Here is a 25387-nt window from a genome sequence, read left to right as displayed (position 1 = left end):
AGCAATGAAAGTAGTCATAAGAAATTTTTATCGTATGGTGACCGTTGCCAATCCTAGTAAACCGTTACAAGCACCTGGCATGCTGGCAAGAGAGAGCTAGAGATAGCAAAAGATTTTTGAAAGGAGAAGAGGCCAGCCTGAGAAACTGAACTTGGGCCTGCTACTTAAATCCCACTGGGGCAAGGAAGGTACTGAATACTGAGGGTATGAGAAATGACAGTGAAATCAACCAATGAACTTTGTACACTTAAACGTGCAACACAATCCTCCGAATCCTCCACTCGGAGTGGTTTTGCCTTGCCCGCCGGTGCGGCGTAGATACTACAACACGTACCGAACGACAGCCGATGTACCAAGGAGAAGAGTTATCAGCCTGCGCTTACGGCGCGTACAAAAAGCGCGTGCTTTTCATCGTAAACAATGAAAAGCACAGCCGACCTAAACATGAGTGCCGGCACGGCCACTTTGCACGGCCGGCATGGTACTTCGTACTAGTTTCGGCGATCAACAACGACGACCAAATCCAAGAAATAATAACAAAAAACAGGTGACGTCACTTCCGCGGGGCGCTCCAGCCAGCCCCGATCGGGCGAGGCTGGAGCACCCCGGGGGAAAGGATCCCCGGGGTGCAGCAGCCTTTGCCAGGAAAAATTCCCCCGCATTTCCCCGAGGGGGAGAATGTGAAAGTGCGAATGCACGGTTGTCGGCCCGCTTGCGGCGCTTGCGCTCGGCCCCCGCAGCCCACCGCCCCGCCGCCTTCTCTTCCATCTCTTCCATCGGGTTTGTAGTATCACGTGTACACCACGCAGTTATCAAGCCGCTATAACGCCGCTGAGTCGCAAACGCACGCCGCTGACGACGTAGTTTGAATGCGTTAAAGATATAAGGCGCATTACTCACACTGATATCAGCGTGGCGTCCGTGGCTTTTTGTAAGACAGCTTGTGAATCGATTTCTGTTTCTGCGGGACGTTCAAGACCCTTTTCTGCGCACAGTACTTCAAGTGCGGCTAATGCGGGCTTTGCCCGAATTCGTAGTTTCTACGAGTAGTATGACAGGGGGCATCTATGGATACTTTAAAGAGATTGTTGTGCCATCCCGGTTTTTGTTTGCTCGATTTTCGATGCACTATTTGGCTAATGTCACGCAGAAAAAATTATATAAGGATGTATGCGATGTGGTCATACCTGTACCAATGTATAGAGTTTTATACTGTGCAGGCCCAGGACAAGATGTTCTAAAAAGGGTTAAGGGAATGGAAGTATCACCAGGAGCGAAGTCTTTCTTCTTTAAACTACACACGGGTACGCTTTCAGTTGCAACATGGATGGAGGGTAAGGGGATTTCTATATGGGGAACTGACTGCTCTATTTGCAAACAACCGGAAACGGTGGAGCATGTCTTTCTCCATTGTTGGGCAGCAGTGTTTCTATGGGATGTCCTCCAAAGGACACTGCGAAAGGACTTTCCACTGAACCCACATGGAATACGGTTTTTATGTATCGAGAGAGAGGATGGGGTGCCGTACGATCTCGTCATGTTGTTGGGCCTGCACAGTATTTGGCGGTCGCGCATGGCATGGCTCAACTGTGATGTAGACGCGCGGCCGACGCGACAATATTTCCGCGAAACTGTTTCCAAGTTCATTGAAATTCAGAGAGCGAAGTTTTCGGTTCCTGAGTGGTTGCCAAGGGTGGAACCCCTCGCCATGCTTAGGGAATTTTAAATGACAACGCCAGTCCATCATGGCATGGCGGCCTTTTTGTAGATTGTGTGTTTTCTGTAGTACCTTTATGTTGTGTTGCACTGTCGAAGACCGGCAATAAAAAAAAAAAAAAAAAAAAAAGGCGTCCGTGGCTTAGTCGGTAGAGCGTCGCGCTGCGGCCGCAAAGTCCTCGGATCGAAACCTGGCGCCGGATGCTGTTTCTTTTTTAAATATAGAGGAGCACTGCGGACGCCGCCGCCGCCGCCGCCGCCGCCGGTGGTGGATGGTTTGGGGTCGCTTATAAAGTGCATTCGCACTTAAAAAAAAGTTAGGACGGCATGACGTCACGCAGCTAGCCTTCGCAAGCCCAGGTCCGTTGAAGCCGCTCCCTCCGCCGTTTCCCTTTCTCAAGCCGCCGCAGTCGGCCCTCCAAGGTCGGGTGGGCCGGCGGCGGCGGCGGTCTCCGACTCCGGGGCATCTCTCGTGTTTCGTTGGCGGTAGCTGTTCCCCGTCCTTCCTGCATTTGTCTGCTCGGCGATCTCATGCCCGTGTGCGGGCAGGAGTGCCGTGTACGTGCGGAAGACAAAAGCCGTGGGAAAAAAAACCAACATATAGCAGGCTTCGCGACAACGGGCCGCAGAGCAGTTTCGAGCAGACGTGCGGTGGGGTCACGTGGTGCAGTGACGCCTGGGCCGACTTCGATTTTACTTTTTATGTATAGGCTTCACGTTTCTCCGGCGGCGCGCTTCCGCGGAGTGGGGGCAGGTGGGGGGGCTAGCGCCGCCCGGATTCGGAAGCGGAGTTTCGCAACTGTCTATATTGAATAACTCTGTTAATAATGAAGTGCAATTATTTGTGTAAATAATTATTTGCCTGCTTATATTTTTATATAAATTTTTTAAATATTGATTTGTTTGTTTGTTTTTAAATTATCCACGCAGAAGCTCAAGTTGCCACTGACCACCATGTGGCGGCGAGACGACTGCAAGACTTCAGGGGGTTCGCCTTCCGATGCCCTGTTTTTGCTTCATTTTTGGCAGCTCGTTTGAACCATATGGTTTGAACCATAGAGTTTCTTACTTGTATGAAACTCTATGGTTTGAACCAGAGTAACTCTGGTTTGAACCACTCTGTGTTCTAGTTCACTCTACCGATACTAAATCGAAGAGCCCTAATGTTGGTACGGACTACCTCACGCCTCACGCGTTGAAACTCAGTCTATGACCTCCAGGAGGTGTCGTAGATGTTATTATCCCGTCCACCGTTGCAATAGCGAACTCATCCTCAAATCCCATGAGAAAAGCAGCCGACACAATTTTCTTACTACAAATCCTCCCTGTTCTGTGTTACTACTGTTCTGTGCTATTACTGCTATCAGGAAGCGCTCGCTCGCTGCTTGCGGACATTATTAGAGGCTGTTGTGTTACTCGCACTTGTGGAAAGAAACAGGCAAACCAAGCCCGACGGCGTTCGTATGTGAGCGCACTGCTGCAACCACTGAGTAGGATCTGCGACGGCACCGCGCCGGAGGGAGGGGAGCGATGTCCGAAGATTGCGGCTCTGAGGCCAACAACTCCGTGGGCTACTACAGCTTCAGTGGCTTCAACACGAAGACGCCGTTCTTGATTGGTGTCGCCGGTGGCACGGCATCCGGAAAGGTGGGCGTATTACAGCTGTGCCAGTATTGCAAAGTTGGAGGCTGCTTCTAAAAGAGACCAAATTGGCGGGTGCACTGCAGTTGTAATCAGAAGCCTTTATCTGGCAGTAGCGGGATCTCCACAGTCCTGCTTCTGACCCGTAGTACATGCATACTGGACAGCTAAAAAATCGTGGGATGCTTGAGGAGAAATCCTTTGTCAGGGAAACGAAATTAGGCAGAACCCATCCTTTGGGGGATGATAATCTCCGCAAGTGCGATTAGCGTTGTGTTCGTAGTGGTGGGGATGTAATGAATGACGGCTACCCGTACTTGACCGCTGGGGGTAGCCGTCACTTTACCTCCTGCGGTCAGGTAGGGTATAACGATGAACTTAATCCCCGAAAAGTCGCAAAAAGCAAACAAAAAATAAACACAGAGCGCCTCAACCTACGTCCGCGTGTTTTTTCACGCCTTTTCTGAGATGAACGTAAACCAACACTCACGGGGTTGTTGGGCGTGCGCACTTGGCTCATCGTGGCGTCTCGCTGCGTGGTGACCTTCGGAAGCAGTACTGTTTTGCTTGTGTGGGATTTGTGTTACGAGCTGAGTTCGCTCCACCCCTGCTCCGAGCACCACCGCCTCTCAGCCCCACAGTTCATCAACGCACAGACAAATCAGTGCCAAGTGGGTGGAACAGGCCAGGAATGGTAATCACAGCGTATGTATCGCAGATCGGCAGGGACAGCATCACACAGTCCTTGCAGTGTACAATAAACAAAGGGGCCAGTTTAGACAATTGGTGCTTAGTTTTCTTTCTTTCCAGGGATTGCTGCATGCCGCTTTGTGCACACGTCTTTGCAGGGAGGGGACCCACACTGCTTTTACCGCAATTTCTTATCTTCAGTTGACAAGACCGCTGCCAAGTGGACACCTGACCAGCAGTTTGGGGGTTGAGCGAGTAGTTGGACAAAGTCCCTTTTGTGGTTTGCAAAGCTAGCTATTATCCGAAAGTGGTGCCAGGGATTTCGTGGTGCTGTTGCAGTCATAATAGCCATGTGTAATTTACACCATTTTATTTTAGGCCGATAATTACCAGGGTCTTATTCTGTGCTAGTAAGATAATTCAATGTTTTGGTTTGACCTGTATGATTAACCTTGCCAAGGTTGTCCCGTGCTGTGTTAATTGATTCATTGTTTCAATATTGATGCTGAGGCTAACATGGGACCAAGGGAAATGCAGAAAATAAGAATGAACTAGAGCGTTGTGTTCTGGTTGCACAAGTCCGTGCTCTTCCAAGTTACTGTTGAATAAAATTTTGTCCCTTACCTAAGTGTTTGAGCATGGCTGGGCTAACAAAAAATCTACAATTGAGGCCTGTTCGGTGGAAAAGAACTGCCGATATGCCCTTCTTGCAACAGCTCAGTGGGCACCAAACTTTATGTGAATAAATGGTGTTGAACTTGTTCAGTGGTGTTCCTGGGACTTTTTGCCCTTAATGAAGCTTTGATTAACCACAATACCCACAAATATGCACCCACTCACATAACAGTAGCAAATGTGAAATTCTCATATCAAATGCTAATTTTGTAACGGAAGTATTCTTCCAAGTTACTGTTCTTCTTCCAAGTTACTTCCAAGTTATCCTTCCAAGTTACTGAGGTGGCGAGTGTGTGCACCATGCGGGTTTCGCGAGCAGACGACTTTTGCCGTTGCAATTTTGGCGGTGCGAGGATTAAGCAAGGAAACAAAGAATCAGTTTCGATGGCTCACATTAGGGGTGGGAGCATTACGCAAGTGCGAGGGTTACACAAGTAAATACAGTACTTTGCAATTACGGATATGAAAGTTTCTCGGGTAAGCTTTATTAACTGCTAAATTACAATAAAAGCAGAAAGATGACCTAAAACCTTTGTAAATACTTTTTTCATGGCATGAAACAAAGACAGCAAGAAAAATAAATAGACATTTAGTTTAAATAAGTAGACATTTCGTTTAGCTGATGCTTCGGAGGCATCTTCCATCTGTGAACTACAAGAAGTATTCTATGTGCGTTTAAAACCTTGAATATTTGCTCAATTTGAATTCGAACGCTTGCACACTCTTAATAAATATGCATTGAACCATTCTTTGATGCACAGTTCTATTGCAGCCAAAGTTTTTTTTTCTGTTTTTGTAAGTATTGATTGATTTTGCATTTCATCAGGTTAAATACACTGCCTCACCAGTTTCAGTCTGACAAATATTGTTATCCCAGTTTGATGTTAGGTGCCATTAACGGCAATGTTATTTGTGATTGGCATACACGGTGTTGGAATAATAACTTTGCCAGTTGAAACTTTTCCTATTGTAAACCACTTGGTCATTTGTGCCTACCCAAATGGGGCACGAATGTCGCATTCCCCAGTTGTTTACCAGCAAGACATCGTTGCTCAGAAATCAGGTGAGAACAATTTCAGCTGCACAGGCCCCAACCACAGTGACGGGTGAATGGACGCCGTGGTATGCTGGGGGGGCTGCCTGTCTTCACCAAAACTTGACAAATACGTGTGAGAGCATCTGTGCATGCTAATCGCCAAGTGCGAGTCTGCGCGAGAGCTCCAGGTTGCTGCCGCACCCCTTCTGCTCTTTCAGACGTCGGTGTGCCGCAAGATCATGTCGCGGGTGGGCCAGGAGGGACAGGTGGTGTGCATTCACCAGGACAACTTCTACAAGGGCCTGTCGGCCGTGGAGCGGGACAGAGCCAATCGGGGCCTCTTTAACTACGACCACCCCGGTGAGCAGGGTGTCGGCAATGAGGGGAGCCCCTGGTGCTCATCTTCTTCTTTTTTAGTGCTGCTGTCAATTGCAGTTGTGCACGGTGGCCAGCCATGGCCTCCCAGGATTGGGACATGGCGCCAGTCGAGTGGCTTCAGAGCAGGGCTTCAGTGGTTAACACTTCTTGACCAAGCTCCAAATATCAGATCGTGGGGGGCCGCATGTAACAGCCGCGTAGATGACGTGGTCATTTACGCTAGTGAGGGGGTTAAGCGCTGTGAGAGCTTCTGGTGCCCTTTTACAATAGTCAGCGCAAAGGTGTATTACACATTGAGCTTTCTTTGAAAGGCCTTAGAAACATAGGGCTTCTTCATTCTTTGCTTGTTTGTTTCCGTTTTAGATTACGAACGTGCTTGCCCCCCTCCTCTTCCTGCTTGCCATATAGATAAAGTCCAACACGCTTATAACAACAGTGGTTACAACAGTATATCAGATATAACAGTGAACAGTTATGGCACCGTGAACTCGTCTTTGTGCTATTTGCTGAAATTAACTGCTTAGTTCCATGTTGCTACTCCTCATTAGCAGTTGCAGTTGCTGACTTAACATGTCCATGTAAAATGCAATACTTGAAGGCAAACTTGGAATATATGCCTTTATGGGCATATATAACGTGTGTTTTCAAATGCGATACATGCCGTTGCATGCTCATTATGTGTGGCACAATTCTCATCTTCCCGCCTTTCTGGTGAACTAATCGACTGCTCCATTCTCCACAGCTAGCCACGAAGGGGCACACCTTGCACTGCTGTGTGCTTGTTTTCTGAGGCACTCCCTTCTCTCCCCCTTAGAAAGATATAATCTCGGCACTCTGTGCCCGCCAAGGAAGACTTGCGCTCCCAACTTCCCCCGTGGGCCTAGGTACTCTATTTAGCTGGACAGAGTATCTAGGGTGTCCTCACCTTCGAGTGTCTTCACCTTCGTTCTTGTTAAGTTCGTGAATGCAGCCCAGTGGGCACAGCCGTTTGTTTCAACTTAGTTAAGTGCCGCTTAAAAACCATTAAATGCTTCGAAAATTGTCCTTGCTTTGCCCGACATGGTTCTAACTAAGGCATTCCTTTTGAATTTCTATATTGTAAGTCGGTGGGGCCATAATGAGACGTGCTCCACGCTGGATCTCCCAATGCCTATGCCCGCTTTGCTAGTTTCTCGGCTGAAGGGCATGCCCTTATATATATTAGCCACCTGTTTTCTATCACAGTGCGAAGGACGTAATGTTTGCCGTGGATGCTCATTGCTGCCTGCCCTCTTCGCAGAGCAAATTGCATCATTTACCTAGAAGTTTCCACGTGTCCTGTACAGCCAGTTAATCGGGAGTGGAGAACAGAGGGCAAGTCGCTGTGAGTGGGCCCGGGTCGGGGATGCAGATGGCGGTGTTTTCCCTCCCTTGTGGATGGATGTCCCTAGGGCCGGTGCTTGCTGCTGCACCCCTCCGTGTGTGCGTGTGCGTGCGTGTCAGTGGCTGGTGAGTGACGTTGTGTGCTTACTGTGCATGTGGCCCCCTTGTGCATGGACGGAAGAGACAGGCCGCGCGTCAGTCGTGGGGATACCTGCACAGAGTTATGTGTGGCACCGTGATGAGAGCCACTGCATAGGTTTGTATTTCTGTGACTGAGCTTGTCCTGGGCATGCCTGCTATGCTTTCTCACAATGTGTCGGCCGAGGGTGCTTCGGAAGGAACAGTCGCGTTTGCCACCCTGACCGTTTGTGCTGGCAAGCAAAATTGGTGTCGGCACCAAGGGAGGCACTCGTGTCTCTAAGGGAAAAAGGCTTTTCATACCTAACATTTTACAGGATTGGGTTATTCTCATGTAATATTCAAGCCTAGAATGCATAAAAGGCGGCCTGACATGAAATGCCAAATCTCATTTCAAGGGCAGCAAAGATGTAAAACTTTTTTGGATAATTGACCAGCAAGGCTGCCATTCATTAGAAATTCGGAAGACTTCCAGGTGGCACCGTGATGTTTAAAAGTTATTTTTCAATTACGGTAAATTTGTTTTCTGAGTTGTGGAAAAAAATTGCGTAGAAAAGTTTTGCATTTGAGTGTTATTCTTGGAGATTGACTTTTCTGCATGCCACTGATGTGCTGCAGTGGACTTGCCTGGTATACCCAAAGTGAAAAAGTCCTCCAATGCATATTAGTAATGCTTGAGAAGTGGGTCAACAACCCAAAAATTTATTTTACAATTCTCGCGTCAAATCTTGTGTGTTCACTTTGACAGCTAGGCTTCAACGTATGATTATTACAGGTAATATTGTGATGGGAATTGCACAGTTAATTCTGCCGAACAGTTTACACGAACTACTCAACCACCGTTAAAAAGACGCGTTTTTAATCATTCCTAAATGCAAGGGCTCAAGAGCTGCATTGCTGCACTGTTTCATCAGGATGAAAAACAACCAGGCGCTGCTCTGGTTGTGTCACGCTGTGGCCTGTGACATGTGTTCTGATTGCAGAAACCCGGTGGCGCCTGTGGCTGCCCCAGTGTTACCCTCCCCCTCCTCCCAAGCACTCCCTTTGCACCCAGGGACATATCCTGTGGCCGTTGTCAACACCACAACAGCTAGACTTGCTGCCGCATTGCATTTCTTGTCTAGGTTGTAACAAATATTAGCAGTACATGTGGTCGCTGCTAGCGTAAAAAAGCCATGTACTAGTTGGAACTGAATGCTGGTCATGATAGTACTTTCAAACGGGGTTGTACAGAGTAAAAAAATGCTGCAAACAAACAGAGACAGGTTGTTTGTCCTGGTTGTAGTTTACCTAGTTTTGTTCCTGTTATGCGCTGTTGCGCAGCATTGCTAAAAGCACTATGCACCAATGAGCCCTGCCCTTCAGCGTCTTAGCCAACAGCGAAGCATTACCAGTGTGTTGGGTGAGCTTTGTGCTATGCAGCTCCGCTAGCTTTCAGCAGATGTTACGGGAAGTGCGTTAGAATGATTCATTGCACCGCAGGCTGCTCGGTTTATTATTAAGCATAAACTGCACACACCAAAGAGAGGCAACAATTTTCTGCCGTCATTTATCCTGCCCTGCGTCTGCCTTTTCAAGTTGTCCCCGTTTGGTGTGCGCAGTTTATGCGTGTTTTAGTCTGTGGAAATCCTCTTGGAGCATTTCCACAGACTGAATGCTGTGGAAACATCTACCTGGGGAAATGCTCTCCAAGGTCATTTCCCCAGGTGGACGCTTTATGTGCAAGTGGCACGACCATTTTCTGGACGGGGGAAACGGAATTCCTGGTTTGGGCTGTGCATTTCAGTTCAATTTTTCTAGGCTGCATTGTGCAGTTTTGGGGTCCAGCAGTTCCAACAACTAAACAACTATTGTTGGCTCCTATAGATAATGCTAATAGGTGGTGCATCGCTTTGGGAGCACATGAAAAATGCTGCTAAGGATACATTTGTGTCGATAACATTGTATTTTCGCGCCGTTTGTGTTTGTGTCAGATTAATCGTAAAGTTGTGAAGCTTAGTTTGGTCATTCACAGAAAGCTGTACACTGTGTTAATTACCTCTGTGTTTGGAGCATCTAGTGGATGTTTGTCATTTTTTCAGAGTGTATTGAAGCATTTGTAGCAGTGCCTGTATTGAAGGCTGCCACATGATTGTTGATGCACGCTCAAAAGCATGGTGTGAGAGTAGTTTAGGTGTTGCCACAGCTTAAGTGCTTAGGTGTTGCTTACTGCTGTTTAGGTGTTGCCTACTATGGCAGAGCCATGTGACCAGATCGCGCTTGGGGCGCTGACTACCGTAACGTTGACGGGGAGGCCCCCACTCTGGGGTCCCCGCAGTGCAAGCAGTGCAAGCAGCTGGGGCACCGAGTGGAGTGGATTTCGGGCCAACGGTTCTCACCTTCAGCATAGCTTGGAGCTGCCTCATTGAAGTTTTGCGCTGTGAGAGTGCCCTTGAGGTTGGGCTAGTTGGTCCACGTTCATAGTGTTAAACAGCGCCCCAAACACAGGACAACAAGGAGGAATAGACAAGGACCAGTGGTGGCCCTTGTCTTTTCTTTTTTTGTTGTCCTGTTTCTGAGGCGCTACCTTATGCAGGGGTGGAAGTGCTGCTGCATTTGCTCCACACTGCGCCAATCTGATTTTTCTGCTCCATCCTTCTCCAAAAGGCAGTATTGCGCCGAAACTGCTCCAAAACAGCCCCGCACGATGTGAGGCAACTGTGTTGTGATGTTCAATGCCGGTCGCATTGAGCAGGCTGGGAGCAGTAGGGACTCATCCATTGAGCTATCGTTCACAACTTGGCGTGCTCCACCGAACTCCTGAAAGGACTCGCGTGCTCAGGGCTCGAAGTGAATCGTAACTACATGGCAGCGCAGTTTCACAGGACTTCGTAGTTACCTTGGGGCGCGGGTGATGCGCAAACTTTGTCCCGAGATGCAGCTTCACCGCACAGCGTGCTGCACCGTGATGCATGGCTCACTACCAGCAGTGATTGCAATCTTTCCGCTTAGTGTGAAAAGCATAAAGTAAAATAGTTCTATTGTTCAGTCAAACCCTCACCATTTTATTTTATGGCGAGTAGGCCCACAGGTTAGATGCCTCTGCCCTGGCTCAAGCGAGAGGGGAGATTCTGTTAAACTAGTCGCTATCTGCTAGTAATAAGCTCCATAGTTGTGTCTGGCCGAAACCCACCAGTTCTTGCATTGGGGAGGGGGGGAGAATGAGGAGGCTTGTAAACCCCTGTTCTCCAAAACAAGTTGATAAACACTGGTACGTCGGTTATTTCGATAAACATGACTTAGTTGCACAGTATGTTTTGCTTAGATAGAAGCATGTACTTGGTCCATAAGGCAATTGAATAATACATAAGAGTATTTTCTTTTTCGTTGTTTGTTAGTCATGTGGAGTTCAGATTATCTCTTGCTTCCTCTTAGTTTCTTTTCCTCATAATGTCTTCCTCTCTTAATTTTTTAAAAATCTATAGTCTCGTTAAATGTAAAATGAAGGCAAACATTCTAAGGTGCAAGACAGACCATTTTGCCTAGCTCGTGTTTTCTCGTGGTTTTTCTCATGGCTGTAACTGTGTTATTTTTCACTTGTCTGAAGTAAGCATCAGATTATTCTGGGAATGTATATTTTTCTAAATTTTTGAAAATGTGGTCTGCTATAGTACTGATAGAATGTTGAGTAAAAGCCATTCGACCTTTTTTGTGCATTTACCAGAACTTAAAAATGGCAACCAAAGGATATTTGACTCTGGAAATATGCTTCCAAACAGACTTGCACTGCTCCAAAACTCCCCTTTCACTGCTCCAAAGCTGCTCCAAAACAGCATTACTCCTGCTGCCTGAGCTGCTCCAAAATGCTCAAGTCCACTTCCACCCCTGCTTATGGGATGAACATGCCCCGAGAGTGTAAGTGTTAGCCTTTTGCCTGTGATGTTGTGGCAAGCACTCTGAGTAAAGGAGGCATTCTGAACAAATGTCCCTGTAAGCTCGTATAATTAAGGGGGACACTGGTCTTGAGGACATTTTAAATGCAGAGCATTTCTTAGCCTCGCCTCTTCCTGCGTCGGACGGCGTCCACAGCTCCGCGTCCGCAGCAGGTGCGCCTCTCCTCCTTCCCTCCTCTCACTCAACAGCAGCTGGCACGCACATGCGTCGTAGTCAGCCCATTCGCTCCGTCGCGGTCTCGGCGTAACAGGGGCGTGATAGCAGCCCGTACTGCTCTCCCTCTACTGCTCGCGCTGCAAATATAAAGCGGCTAGCGGTCGCTCGTGCTTCAGTCACTGCGTTGCTCCTTCCTTCCTTGGTTGACGCTCGCTCCACCCTAACGCGACTTTACTCTCCTCTCTCTACCCCAAACCAACACCAACGCAACTATGACCCAACTACCCATCCTAACGCGACTTTACGCGGCGTTAACGACCCCCAATGCTCTGCATTTACTCGTGTTCCCCTCGCGGGAAGGCGCGGGAATTTTTTTGTTATTTTTTAACCTATGCGCTTTTGATTTGCACATTTAGTGTATTTTAGCATCCTGAGCACAAATATGCAGTCAGTTTTCATCTATGGGGTGTAAGTTTAGAGTTGTGCAACATGTTATGGCACTCCGTTTCGGGAAATTTTGTCATTATCTACCAATTAAATATTCAAATAGCTTTTATCCCTTTGTTGATTGATTGATTGTAGGGCTTAACGCGCCGACGCAACGCAGGCGATGAGGCGCGCCGTAGTGGAGGGCTCCGGATTAATTTTGACCACCTGGGGATCTTTATCGTGCGCCGAAATCTCGTACACACGGGCGTTTTTGCTTTTCGCCTCCATCAGAAAAGCGGCCGCCGCGGCCGGGAATCGAACCCGCGACCTTGTGCTCAGCAGCGCAACGCCTTAGCCACTGAGCTACCGCGGCGGGTTTTTTATCCCTTTGTGCTCTAGAAGGACCAGGGAGTGCAACTATGCTACTGCAGCAGTTTTAGCGTTATTTCTGCAAACTCTGTAAACTTCATAAATCCAGGGGTGAGACAGCTGCATATATTGCGCCTTTCTGATACAATTCCATTTTCCTGCGCCAAGCTGCTCCAAAAGCACGAAAATGGCGAAAATTGCGCCAAACTGCTCCAGAAGAGCCTCAACGGCACGCATTTTGATGCTCATGTCAGTTTCGGCGGGGACGAAAGCATCCAGCATCTGAAGCGAAGACTGAAACGAAGCAAGCGATAGCTTCTAAAACTCGATTCGCTTTCCGTCCGGGTTCGCTGAAACGGTCTTCTCGATTAGGCATCGCTGTGGCAACAAACATGGCAGCCGCCTGATCTGGCTGCTACCAACGCGCTCATTGCGCATCGCCGATATTTTCCCTGGTTTATGTTACGCTATCAGCTGGGTTCCAGTCTATTCATTATATCTGTTGTGGCTCTGAACAGTGACGTTAACGCGGAGATATGGTTTGAGATTGGCCCCGCACGGGGCACCTTGAGTAATCTTGGTGACGGTACTGGCGATACCGCGGACCCCGAGCCCCCCAACATAAGCTGTGACCTACCGTGGTGATGTGTTTTTAAGGTGAAGGGTAGAAACCTTTAACGGTGGCCGTCGGAGCCTTGGTCAAACTCCGGCCGATTGCTCCCTGCCTGTCTACCAGGCAGGGAGCTCCGGGACCTCTTTGACTACCAGGGTAAGGTCAAAGAAGAAAGTACCCCCGTCTCCCTGCTTTTATACTATGCCGCATGGTATTATCTAAAACCCCCCACCAACCGTGATCGGCCCCCTAAAAGGGGCCGCACCGAAGTATCGTTTCCTCCATTGCCATCTCTGACATTTCCTGAACCAGATCATTACTCTCGATTTCTTGTCATGGAGTCCCTCAATCCAACCTACCCTCTAGCATCTCAGTCAGTCTTCTTGATTGCCAAGTATCTTGAAGCAATAATAGGAAAATCTTATAAGTGCAAAAAACAAAGGTCTGGTGAACTCCTAATAGAAATAAATGACAAGCAGCAGTCTGCAAAGCTTCTAGCTCAGACTAGACTGGCTGATCTTGACATCAGGGTCACACCCCATCGGAGCCTCAACAGCTCGCAGGGTGTGATATCCGAAACAGATCTCCTGAACGAAACGGATGCGGATCTCCTTGCCGGCTTGAAGGATCAGGGCGTCACTGCCGTGAGACGCATCACTATCCGCAGAGACGACAGGGAGATTCCCACCAAGCACATTATCTTGACTTTTGACCGCGCACTTCTTCCACAACACATACATGCAGGTTTTATCCGTTGCTCCATCTGTCCGTACATCCCAAATCCGCGGCGCTGTTTTAAGTGCCAGCGGTTCGGGCATGGTACAAACTGTTGCCGTGGCCGAACGACGTGTGCAAAATGCGTGGCACACGATCATCCGACTGACAACTGTCCATCCGACACCCTCTGTTGTGTGAACTGTGGCGGGCCGCATGCAGCGTATTCCCGCAAGTGTGAAAAGTTCCAACTCGAAAAAAAGATAATCAACATCAAGGTAACTGAGAACATCACCTTCCCAGAGGCGCGAAAGAGGTTCGCCTAATTCCCCCTGGGGAGGTACGCTGACGCGGCTCGCCGGGGGGCGGAGCGGCGTCTGGTGTCCACAGGGACCCAGTTCAGCGAGTCTGACCTGGTCCCGCCCCCGCCCCCCGCTGGGTTGCCTCACGCAGCCCAACCCGGCACCACGCCGCTTGCTGAGGCAGCAGCGGTTGTGGTGCAAACCACTTCTGTTGGGACCAGTGCCGCTCCCGCCTCTGTCTCCCCGTCCTCCAGTGCGTTGGAGGGTACCGAGGTGATGGACACCACGGGCCCCGCATCGGCTCCCACCGCTACCGAACCGCCCGTGCCACTTTTGGCGTCTCCGACGCCCGCGGCGGTGGCGGCTCAAACGATGGGCTCCCGAAGGGGGGCCATGTCCGGGGGGCCCGGTTCGTCGGGCACCCCTCAGACATCCGACGACGAGATGGATGTCGGGCCGTTCCTGCCTGCAACGCAGCGCAAGGAGCGGCCTCCGACGCCCAAGCCAGCAGCAGATAGGCCCAAAAAGCCAAATCCTAGAGTAACAGCCCCGAAAGACACATGAACACACATACACACAGACTTCAGTAGCTTCTAAATCTCCATAATGGGAAGAGAAAATATTACTCAATGGAACTGTAGAGGCCTCATTAAAAATCTTGATGATGTCCATGAGATATTGCATTCGAACCAGCCAAGTGTGATGTGTCTTCAGGAGACGCATTTGAATCCCAATCACTCAAATTTCTTAAATAGGTACATGGTATTCAGAAAGGATAGGGTTGGCTGCACACACTCTTCGAGCGGTGTAGCCATAATAGCCCGGAAATCCCTAGCATGCCACCCTATCGCTCTCAACACCGTCCTTGAGGCTGTAGCAATACGCACAATAATTTTTAATAGGTTGATAACGGTATGCTCAATTTACATTCGTCCTGATTATGCACTTTTCAGTTCTGACTTCGAGGCGCTGGTCGACCAGCTGCCCGAACCATGCATCATCACAGGCGGCATTAACTCTTTCGTTACGGCGGAAAAACGGCCGATTTTAAGTGCTTCCACAAAACGTTTTTTTTCTCTTGAGCTACTGGACACACGTAATCTTGCTATGCATGGAATTGTAGCTTATAGATTGCTCTTCCAAACACAAAGCATCACTTTTGTTAAAAGTACAATTACTTACAGTTTATTTGTCAAGTAATCAGAAAAAAGCCCCCAAGAAAAGTATACTAAAAACACAAATCGGCACTTTTACCGAGACTAAAAATTATTTCAGGTATTTTAAGATATACAAATTGTTCCTACGTTCCTTGGCTATGATTCAATATATAAATCAACAGTCTACACCAAGTTTTGGATTTTTGAGGGCCCGTCAACCTAGCGCAACTGACGGCTGTGCCACGCCGCGAGGGCACTCAAGGGTGAGTGAGTCTATGTAAAATGTGCATCCAAGTACCGTACTTACCTGATTCTAACGCGCACTTTTTTTCCGGAAAAATAGGTCGAAAAATCACATGCGCGTTAGAATCGGATACGAAACCGAAACCGAAACAGCGAAAATTTCGTCCCACCCATCACCATCGCCATGTCAAGTTGGCGCTGAAGCTTTTAGCAACAATTTTTCGCACGCAGGAAGCATAGGCGCCTAGACTTTTCCATAGGAGTTCATACAAATAGTCAGATCGTTCCACTTGCGCGCTTGATAACAGCAATGGCAGCAGCGGCTCTCACGTGTTCAAAACGAGCGGTCGGCTGAAGCGTGCGCCTCTGGAGAAGCTCGCGGGATGGGCGTGTGAGGCGTGGGCCACGATCCCATCGACCATGGTTGAACGTTCGTTCAGAAGTGTGGCATCGCGAACGTGCTTGACGGCGCCGAGGACGAGTCTTGTGGTCAGCGGAGAGCGACGAGGAGTGAGATGAGTGAGATTACTTCGGGAAATAAATCACCCGTTTCTATCGCATTTGTTTTTCTTGCTCACACAGTTCCATGCGCGTTACAATCGGAGGTGCAAGTTTTTTCGGTTTTTTGTCAGGAAAATTGGGTGCGCGTTAGAATCAGGTAATTACGGTATACTCTTTTGTGACCTCGCACAAAATCCTTATCAGTTCGGTGGTAAAAAACAAGAAAAAAAAAAATCGAGCGCTCTCGACAAGCATCGCACCTGAACCCTGCAGCGCTAATCTGACACGAGCGCAAGGTTATCTTGAAGGTGATAGCGCGATACGGCGCGGTGCATTTGGCAAAATATCCCGCCCGTACGTTCTCGAGACCCTAAACACAAAATCAAAACCGCAGTCGTCAGATAAGAAGCACGTTTTGTTTATAAATACAGCGCGGAGTCACAACGAAATTACCTGCCAGCGCTTGTTGAAGTTCGAGGCACCTGAACCGGAGCTTCGTCTTCCTAACTGAAATCTGAAGATCCCACATCATTGCTTGATCCCTCACTGCTGCTGGAATCAGAAAAATCGACAGCAGGAGCAGCCGAAGTGCTTGCTACAGCAGTCCGACTGTGCGGAGCGCGGCGCGAACCGAACGCCATTTTTCCTCCTCCTCCCCTCCCCCTTCGGTTCAAATTACTCTTGCTACGCCGCCACCACACGAGACACATAAACAAACGAAACCGAAATTGAAAGAGACGTTGCCAATGAACACACCAGATGGCGATAGTTGTCTGTGGAACGCGGGTTTCAGATTTTGCGGGAGATTTAAAATCATCGGACGCCGGCTTCCGATCGCCTATGGCGCCGTCGTGAAAGAGTTAATGCACACAATGCTCTTTGGGGCTCTCATCGCACGGATGCCCGAGGTCGCCTGATAGAGAAGTTTCTTACATCATCTGGAGCATGCCTTTTCAACAAAAAGCAGCCTACATACTATAACTTAGGACACAATACACACTCACATCTTGACTTGGCTATTGGTTCTGCAATTCTCTTTCCATGTGTTGAGTGGGGCGTGGGCACTGACCCATATGGTAGTGACCATTTCCCCATTTCCCTAACATATATAGGTAAAGGCCCATGCAGTCCATCTTCCCATAACAGGTTTAATGAATCAAAAGCAAACTGGAGTATATTCACAGAAACATCTAAACTACACCACACAACCATAGAACACCTACACGTGGAGGAAGCATCCCAACTCATCACGGCACACATCCACGACGCTGCCGAAAAGTCCATTCCCCACGCCTCCAGCGCTCTGCGCAACCAAAGGAGGCCGTGGTGGAATGAGGACTGTAGGCGGGCGCGAGAGGCCCAGAACAAGGCGTGGGGTGTCCTTCGCCGGTACCCCACGTTAGATAACCTCATTTCTTTTAAACGGGCAAAGGCTTTTGGGAAGCGAGTGCGTCGTGAGGCGAAAAGGGAGAGTTGGCGCACCTTCCTCACTTCCATCAACTCATACACTGACACGCGAAAAGTATGGACACGAATACGTAAACTAAAAGTACAACAGACACACAGCCTGCCCCTGGTTAGTACAACAGGGGACACACTGGAAGACCAGGCTAACACACTTGCACAACACTTCCAACATGTGTCCAGTTCAGCACACTACACCAACACTTTCATAAAACACAAAACATCCTGTGAGAAGAAGTCCTTGCGAGACAGTAATAAGTTGACGTCATCTTATAACACCCCCTTCTCACTGCATGAGCTGAAGATAGCACTTAGTACATGTAAACCTTCAGCTCCAAGCGCAGACAACATTACATACACTATGATTCAACACTTGCACACAGACACACTTGAAACCCTCCTTCACCTCTACAACAAAATATTTCTTTCGGGGCACCTCCCAAGGTCATGGAGGGAGGCCATCGTAGTGGCCTTTCTGAAAGAGGGGAAGGACCCTTCCTCTCCCGCATGTTATCGTCCCATCGCCCTCACAAGCTGCCTGTGTAAGCTGTTCGAGAAGATGATCAATAGGAGACTCATGTACTTCTTAGAGTACAATGGTCTTCTCGACAGCTGCCAGGCTGGCTTCAGGGCTGGGAGATCCACCAACGATCAACTGGTTGTGTTGGAATCGTATGTGAAAGATGCCTTTATCCATAATCAGTTTTGCATAACAGTCTTCTTCGATATGGAAAAGGCCTATGACACTGCCTGGCGGTACGGCATCTTGAGTGACCTCAAGTCGTTTAGTGTCTCCGGCAACATGCTGAACACCCTCGCTAGCTACATGTCGGAAAGGACCTTTTGAGTGAGGGTTGGCAGTGCACTTTCCAATGTATACGTGCAGGAAAATGGCGTTACTCAAGGCGGTGTCTTGAGCTGCACACTATTCATTGTTAAGATGAACTCGCTCCGGAAGGCATTGCCACCAACCATTTCCTGTTCTGTATATGTAGATGACGTCCAAATATCTTTTAAGTCCTGTAACTTTTCAGTTTGTGAACGCCAAGTCCAGCTTGGAGTAAACCAACTTGCTGGCTGGGCGGACACAAACGGTTTTAAACTGGACCCTGGAAAGAGTACTTGTGTTGTGTTCTCCCGCAAGCGCAGGATTAAGGCAGACCCTGAGATTACCCTTCATCACGCTTCTATCCCTGTAAAAAGGAGCACAAGTTTTTAGGTGTCATATTTGATGAAAAACTCACGTTCATTCCACACATCAAACAACTTAAACATAAATGCCTGAAAACACTAAACATTCTCAAAGTCCTCTCCCACCAGTCCTATGGTGCAGACAAAGAACTCCTTCTTCGCGTCTTTACCGCCTTAGTCGGGTCTCGGCTAGACTACGGTAGTGTTGTGTATGGGTCAGCATCAAAAACAGCACTAAAAATGCTTGACCCAGTTCTCCATTTGGGCCTGCGCCTTGCGTGTGGTGCGTCCCGCACTAGCCCGGCCCAGAGTCTGTACGCTGAAAGTAACAAATGGTGCCTGGAACATCAACGAATGTACATAGATTTATTATATGCTTTTAAGGTCTCATCATTCAATAACCATCCTTTTAAACCTGTCCTCAACGATACATCTACAACCCAGCTATTCTCAAATCGTCCATCTCTTCCTTTGCCCTACTCTCTGAGGGTGAGAGAGGAAGCTTCAGGTATTTCCGTTGGGTTTTTAGATGTCTGTACATCATCATCATTTTCTGATGTTATACCACCATGGCAACTGCAGCCTGTTTGTTGTGATGTTTCCTTGATGAAAATAGATAAAAACAGGGTTCCGAGAGCTGTGATTCTGCAGCATTTCTTGTCGCTACAGGATAAATATAAATGTGCTGAATTCTATAGCGATGCCTCGAAAACTTCAACTACAGTGTCGTGCGCCGCTCATGGTCCCAATTTTATTGCTTGCAGAACCATGAGTGTACACACCACTATCTTCTCTGCAGAAGCATATGGCATTTTACTCATCGTTCAGCACATTCTTAAAAAACGAATTCCTATGTCCGTCATCTTCACAGACTCTTTGAGCGTTGTGCGTGCATTGTCTTCACACAGACCCAGGAAAAACCACATTGTCAATCTTGTCTTTAACTTCATAATGTCTATATATGCAAATAATTTTCAACTAATCCTGTGCTGGGTTCCAGGCCATGCTGGAATCGCGGGGAATGAGACCGCAGATGAAATGGCCGCCACTGCTGCACTTGCAAACACAGTTGACATAACAACAATACCCTACACTGACCTCAAGCCACACATCCGACAACACCTTCGCAAAACATGGCAAGCTGACTGGAATACACAAACAGAAAACAAGTTACACACAATAAAGCCACACTTAGGACAGTACACTAGTGACACACAACAGATTCATTGAAGTTGCCCTAGCTAGATTACGGATAGGCCACACACACGCGACACACTCCCATCTGCTCACTGGATCTCCAAGACCCCTGTGTAGCAGGTGTGGGGAGGGCCTATCCGTACTTCACATCCTCATTACATGCAAAGCACTCCAGACAACAAGACGCAAGCACTTCCCTCAACTTTACAGACAACACATTCCACTACACCCAGCACTCTTTCTAGCGGATAATCCCGTGATTCCTGTGCAACGCACTTTTAAGTTTCTCAGTGACATCAAGTTTTTACATCTCATTTCCTATCACGCGTAGTTTTTAAAGCCTTATTTCATGCCATGCACCATCACAACCTGGCCTTTTACACCAGCCATCCTCACTGTCTTTTATTGATTTGACTTTTGTTCTTGCTTACTGATTTCAGTGTCTACGTTCTCACCTCTCATATTTAACCACTGTTTTGGCGCTTGTTTTGGCGCTCTTTGCCCCAGTTGGCCTTGCGCCATTAACATCCAACCATCATCATCATGGTTTGAGATTGGTGCCAGATTACGGGAAGTTGCGCGGCTCGAAAAAAAGTTCATTGAAATGTGGGGCCTACGACTTCGGGGTGGTTTGTCCTTGAGTTGCGAAACGCGGTGAGCGCGTCTATAATCGGGTTCGTGAAGTGAATTTTTTGGCTCGTTGTGGTGTTACAAAATGCTGAAGTGTTGCTGTGCTTCGAAGCGCGATCGCGAGCCTCGGGGATGGAACGGTTGACACAAAAGTTGCGGGCTGTGCTGCGGCGCCGCGACCTGTTCAGGCAGCGCCCAATAGCTGCAGGACTACACTGTTGCAATAGAACGCGACTATAACACTTGATGTATGCAAAGTAAATTTAATGCCAAAATCTAGGTGGCTAAACATTAACGCTACTCAAATGACCATAGGGTGAACCTGCGCCCCGGTGACTGAAACAGGTAGGCTGGTTGGGCTATGCGACCGTTAGCTCGAAGTAGCCCAACTGTTGCCGTGACTACAGTTGTTTGTACAACGCAGCCTGGGATTACAAAAATAATAATATTAGCATCAAAACGGCAAAAAAAAAACGCCACAATTGCAGAGCCCTTAAATTTGATGAGTTTTAGCAGTCCGTCTGTTTCGTCGTGTACGTAGTTACCGTGCTGACCGGGTCTCGTCTGGGCACTTGGGCATTCGTAGCGGTAGGGGGATTAGTTCCGCGGGCCTGCCTTCGCCTTGTCCGCGCCTCCTCGCCCTTCCGCGCGCGCAGGCGCAGACCGGTCCCGGTCAACTTGGTAACAAAGTAACCAACAGAGCAGACGGACTGCTAAAACTCTCTAATTTTAACGGCAGTTTTGTTGTCAGTGTTACGTGCAGCCGCAACACAACATCACCAGTTAGGAAAAAGGTAGTGCAGTTAGTACTTTGTGATACTCTTAAAAACTCTTTCAGGCAAGGCTGTTTCAGTGTTCTGTGTATTCAAAACTGATTAAAATGTGCACTTGACCCTGCAAATAGCTGAAATAATGATTTTTTAAGCTCACACGACGGTTTAATAAATCTACCTAACTGCTCCAAATCAAGATTCTTCTGCTCCAAAACCGAAATTTTGCTGCTCCGAAATCTGCTCCCAAATCTGTTTGGGCTGTCTCACCCCTGTAAATCTCGGGTCATCAATTAGCAATGTTTTTGTAAAACAAACTGCATGAAATCTTGTGCCAGAAAAAAGAAATTCTATACTTTTGTGGTTTTATTGGTAGTGACCTTGGGGTGCGGGTGATGCACGAACTTTGTCCCGAAATAATAAGCTTTTATAAGCTTTCGAATGCAGAAAAAAAAAAAAATCAAACCACTACATCCCAAGATATTGTACCCGACAGCTGACCTCGTGGGAAAAAAAATGGTTCTGAGAAAACGGCACAAAGTTTGGAAACAGGCAAAAAATGATCATTTAGGCGACTTCAGAGGGCGACAGCTTTGTGAATACTTATGATACAGCTATGATATTTTGCAGGGACATTCTTTGGGACCTGTAGAGTGCAAACAAAATTAATACAGAAAATTGACTTTTTGGCCAATTTTCGGTCATCAGGACCAGTGTCCCCCCTTAAGACGGCTCGTTCCGCAACTCATGATTACGAATCCTGCTAAGTCGGTTGGCTTGGAATGTTTGGGTTAGTAGTAGGCAGTTTTGGGCTGTGGCAGCAGACCCGCAAAGGCCACAGTGGGGCTCATACAATGACCAAGCATGATAATGGGAGAAAAGGGGCTTTTTGCCGACAGTTTTTCAGTTTGGGACCTTTTTGGTATTACTAATTGGGACTTGTTCTGCTGCATCTACGATATTGAATAAGCTTGTTGTGGTGAGTTGGGCTGCTGGACATGCACAGGGTAGGGATCTCTTTGAAGGAGCACTGTAGAGTTCCTTCAGAGAGGAACATTTCACCTTCAACATTTCATTTCACTTCAACACTTCAACATTTCATTTCACTAGGGCACAATTAGCCATCCAGGCAAAGCAGCAGGGTGCAGCTATGGTGGACGTAATTTGCTCCACACAAGTGACGAAGGTAGATTACACTGCTGCGAATGAACTGAAAAGTGTCCGAACCAATTGCATTTCAACAACCTGCTCTGAATGATGAGGCCGTATTTTCACAGCTCTTATGCTTATTCATGTGGTGCCAGCAAGTTTAATATTTCTAGTTTGTATAAAAACTGGAGGCTATCTTCCGTGGGCAGATTTTTAGGATGTGTGCTGCAATTAAAAAAAAAAAATTGAAAAAATACACGAACATGCTTTGGTGCAAAACAACTGTCTGTGTTTTAGAGAAGCAGTTGGCACACTGAACAAGATGTGTTTGTTGCCGTCCGGTGGAGTGTCACCATCTAACTTGGTCTCGCACCGCTGCTCAAACCTCACCACAGTGCCCACGGTTTGGCCCTTGAAATTCTAACGTGTAGCTCAAAGAGTACCCATGCAACGGAACCTGGAAGTAAACGAACAGTATAGATGGTACATGCGTGCATTTCATGTTAGCGAAACGTTTCTGCCATAGGTACGGCATGGAATTCCATGGGCACATTTGACAAGGATGAATATGTAACGCTTTCACGACGTTCGGGGCATCAGCAAGGATGGATGATTGTTGTCAAAGCTTGTACCATGACCTGCCTGTACTTGACAATTGTTGTAAATGTTTGGTTGGGACAGTGGGGACTCTGCGTTCCCCTAATGTGCATGGCGAATTTAAATAGTGCTTCAGGTACGCCTTGTGGCATGTTGAATGATCACCATGCCTGTGCATGCCCAGTGACTGTGGTGTGTGCATGTGAAGGTGTTGGTGAGTGGTTGCCTGGACCGAACTTTGACCTTTGCCCTGTGTGCGCAGATGTGTTCGACGACGAGCTCATGGCAGCAACCCTGGGTGACATCCTGCAGGAAAAGGTGGTGGAGGTGCCCGTCTACGATTTCATCACCAGCACCAGGTGCGTGCCTTTCAGGGCTCCTGATTGGAGAGCAACTGGCTGGTTTGTCTTTTGCACTGTAGCCGTGCGCTTAAGTGGCCGTTAACTTGGTTAAAGTGACCCTGCAGCACTTACCATCGACTACTTGGAATGTATTCTGGGGTAAAGTCTATTGTCCCAGCAATCTCCTCCCGCACAAATTATGAAAATTCATTCACTATCGCTGAAACTACATGCCACACGTAATTGTTCCCTCTCAACTCAACCGCGGACAACACGACGAAAGCTACACGCTCTTTTCTGGAGCTTGCAGCATTCGCTTGGCAGCCTTCGATATATCCCAGGCCAGAGGAGTTTTCTCCTTTTCTCCACAACATGGAGGGCTCTATTTCCGGTCCAGTGCCACAACAAAGCAGGCATGGCTGCCTGCTCGCAAGCGTGTACTCAGGCTGGTAGGGCATTTTTGAAGCAACAAACGTTCGTTCTTGCGGGGTCTGGTTGAAAGAGGAGTATTGAGTTCACCACTCAAACTCCGTGCGCGCTCGAAACGCAAAAGAAACATCAAAACTAAACTGTGCGTGCAGGTTCAGGCATAGAAGAGGTTGGTACACAGCGCCGGCGACGGCAGATCATCACAGGAAATGCAAGAAATTAGCCGCAAAGTTCACCAGCGACAGCCAGTAGGACAGCCGTGGCCGCGGTGACATCGTTTAGGCCATGCCAGGGGTGCGTAATGAGGAAAATTGAAGAGAGCACGGTTGGTTTTTCCACATTTTCACAGCGATTTGCACGCTCATTGCTTCACGAGCACGTGTAATATTCGGCTCAGGTATTTCTTGCAGTGTAACCTAAACGTCGCGCAGGTTTACCTGCACTGTTTAAAGAGTGTTGCAGGGTCTCTTTAAACAATACTCTGAGTGGTCCTGAAGGCAAGAACAAAGGGGAACACAATTTTTTTCCTTGGAAATGCGGTGAAAGAAAAAAAAAGTGACGAAGGTGTAGCCGTACGACCCTTTTTCAGTAGTGCGCTTGAGTGGGAGGAGTCCAAATTTTGAAGTGATTTCGATGAGGCATAAAAGGGGCTGATTGTTGGCTAAGCTGCTGGTGACGTTTTCAGCACTGCAGAACACGGGACTTCAAAGAGTAGACAACGATGGCGTAAAATTTGCAATTGGGAAGCTGAGCTTGTCTATTTCTTGTTCGGGCAGAGTGCAGTGTTGGAGGTTTTGCTCTGCCACTGCACTAGGGCACAATTAGCCATCCAGGCAAAGCAGCAGGGTGCAGCTATGGTGGACGTAATTTGCTCCACACAAGGTTGCATGTCCAGGAACGCACAGAAGTTTTCCCGGCATGAAGAGCACCTGTGTTTACTATCTGAAGTTATGGCAGCAGAGTGCGCCCAGCAGCGCTGCTGTCAAGCCCACTGCCCTGTGCGTGAGACATTAGCACCAGTGCAGCAGCCACTAGTTCTTCGTTCCGTCAGTCATGATGGTTCACGTGAATGCACCCATAGCCAAGGGGCATTGGTGTACCATTTATGCTAGTGGTTGTTCTGGACAGACCTGAAGGAATGCTCGTAATGTAAACAAAAAGCAGAAAGCATTTGCCAACTACAAAACAAACTACACAAAGTTTGCGCAGTACTACACAAGAAATATGCAAAACATGCTCAGTCACAGTTATTCAGGGGAAGTGAAAACAAAACAACAAGCACCGAAAGAAATTCACACGGAATCACTACACCCTAAACCGGTGAGCAACGTTTGCCGAAAAAAAATTGGATACTGCTATTGATGCCACATCCCCGGGAAGGTGTTTCCACTCAGTCGACGTATGCGGGAGGAAGGAATAAGAAAACGAGTTTGTGTGGCAAAAAACGTTTGCAACTTCGTACGTGTGGTCGACACATGAAGAGCAGTAAGCTGGCCTTGAAATTAGTTGGCTGGTTAAAAGTCTGGTGGGGTTAAGTTATATTGAGTAAGCATAGATGGAAAACTT

General features: G+C 48.0%; 1 protein-coding gene across 3 annotated transcripts in view; it reads left to right on the top strand.

Annotated features, from left to right (window-relative positions):
• The first annotated feature begins 2972 nt into the window (after positions 1-2972).
• Positions 2973-25387, top strand: part of LOC144177386 (uridine-cytidine kinase 2-B-like) — a 64254-nt gene continuing 41839 nt past the window's right edge. The window contains exons 1-4 of one of the 3 annotated variants that reach the window (XM_077705261.1): positions 2973-3363; positions 5977-6118; positions 7686-7754; positions 23314-23410. In XM_077705261.1, the coding sequence (XP_077561387.1) occupies positions 3247-3363; positions 5977-6118; positions 7686-7754; positions 23314-23410 (425 nt within the window). In that variant the 5' untranslated portion in view covers positions 2973-3246. Of the gene's footprint in view, positions 3364-5976; positions 6119-7679; positions 7755-23313; positions 23411-25387 lie in introns of all 3 variants that reach the window. The other 2 variants (XM_077705260.1, XM_077705262.1) reach the window with 2 other exon arrangements.

This window comes from Haemaphysalis longicornis, unplaced genomic scaffold, assembly GCF_048455015.1.
Source record: "Haemaphysalis longicornis isolate Haplotype H1 unplaced genomic scaffold, Haemaphysalis longicornis Haplotype H1 scaffold_1, whole genome shotgun sequence".
Classification (NCBI taxonomy): domain Eukaryota; kingdom Metazoa; phylum Arthropoda; class Arachnida; order Ixodida; family Ixodidae; genus Haemaphysalis; species Haemaphysalis longicornis.
This window is presented reverse-complemented; position numbering and strand designations above follow the sequence as displayed.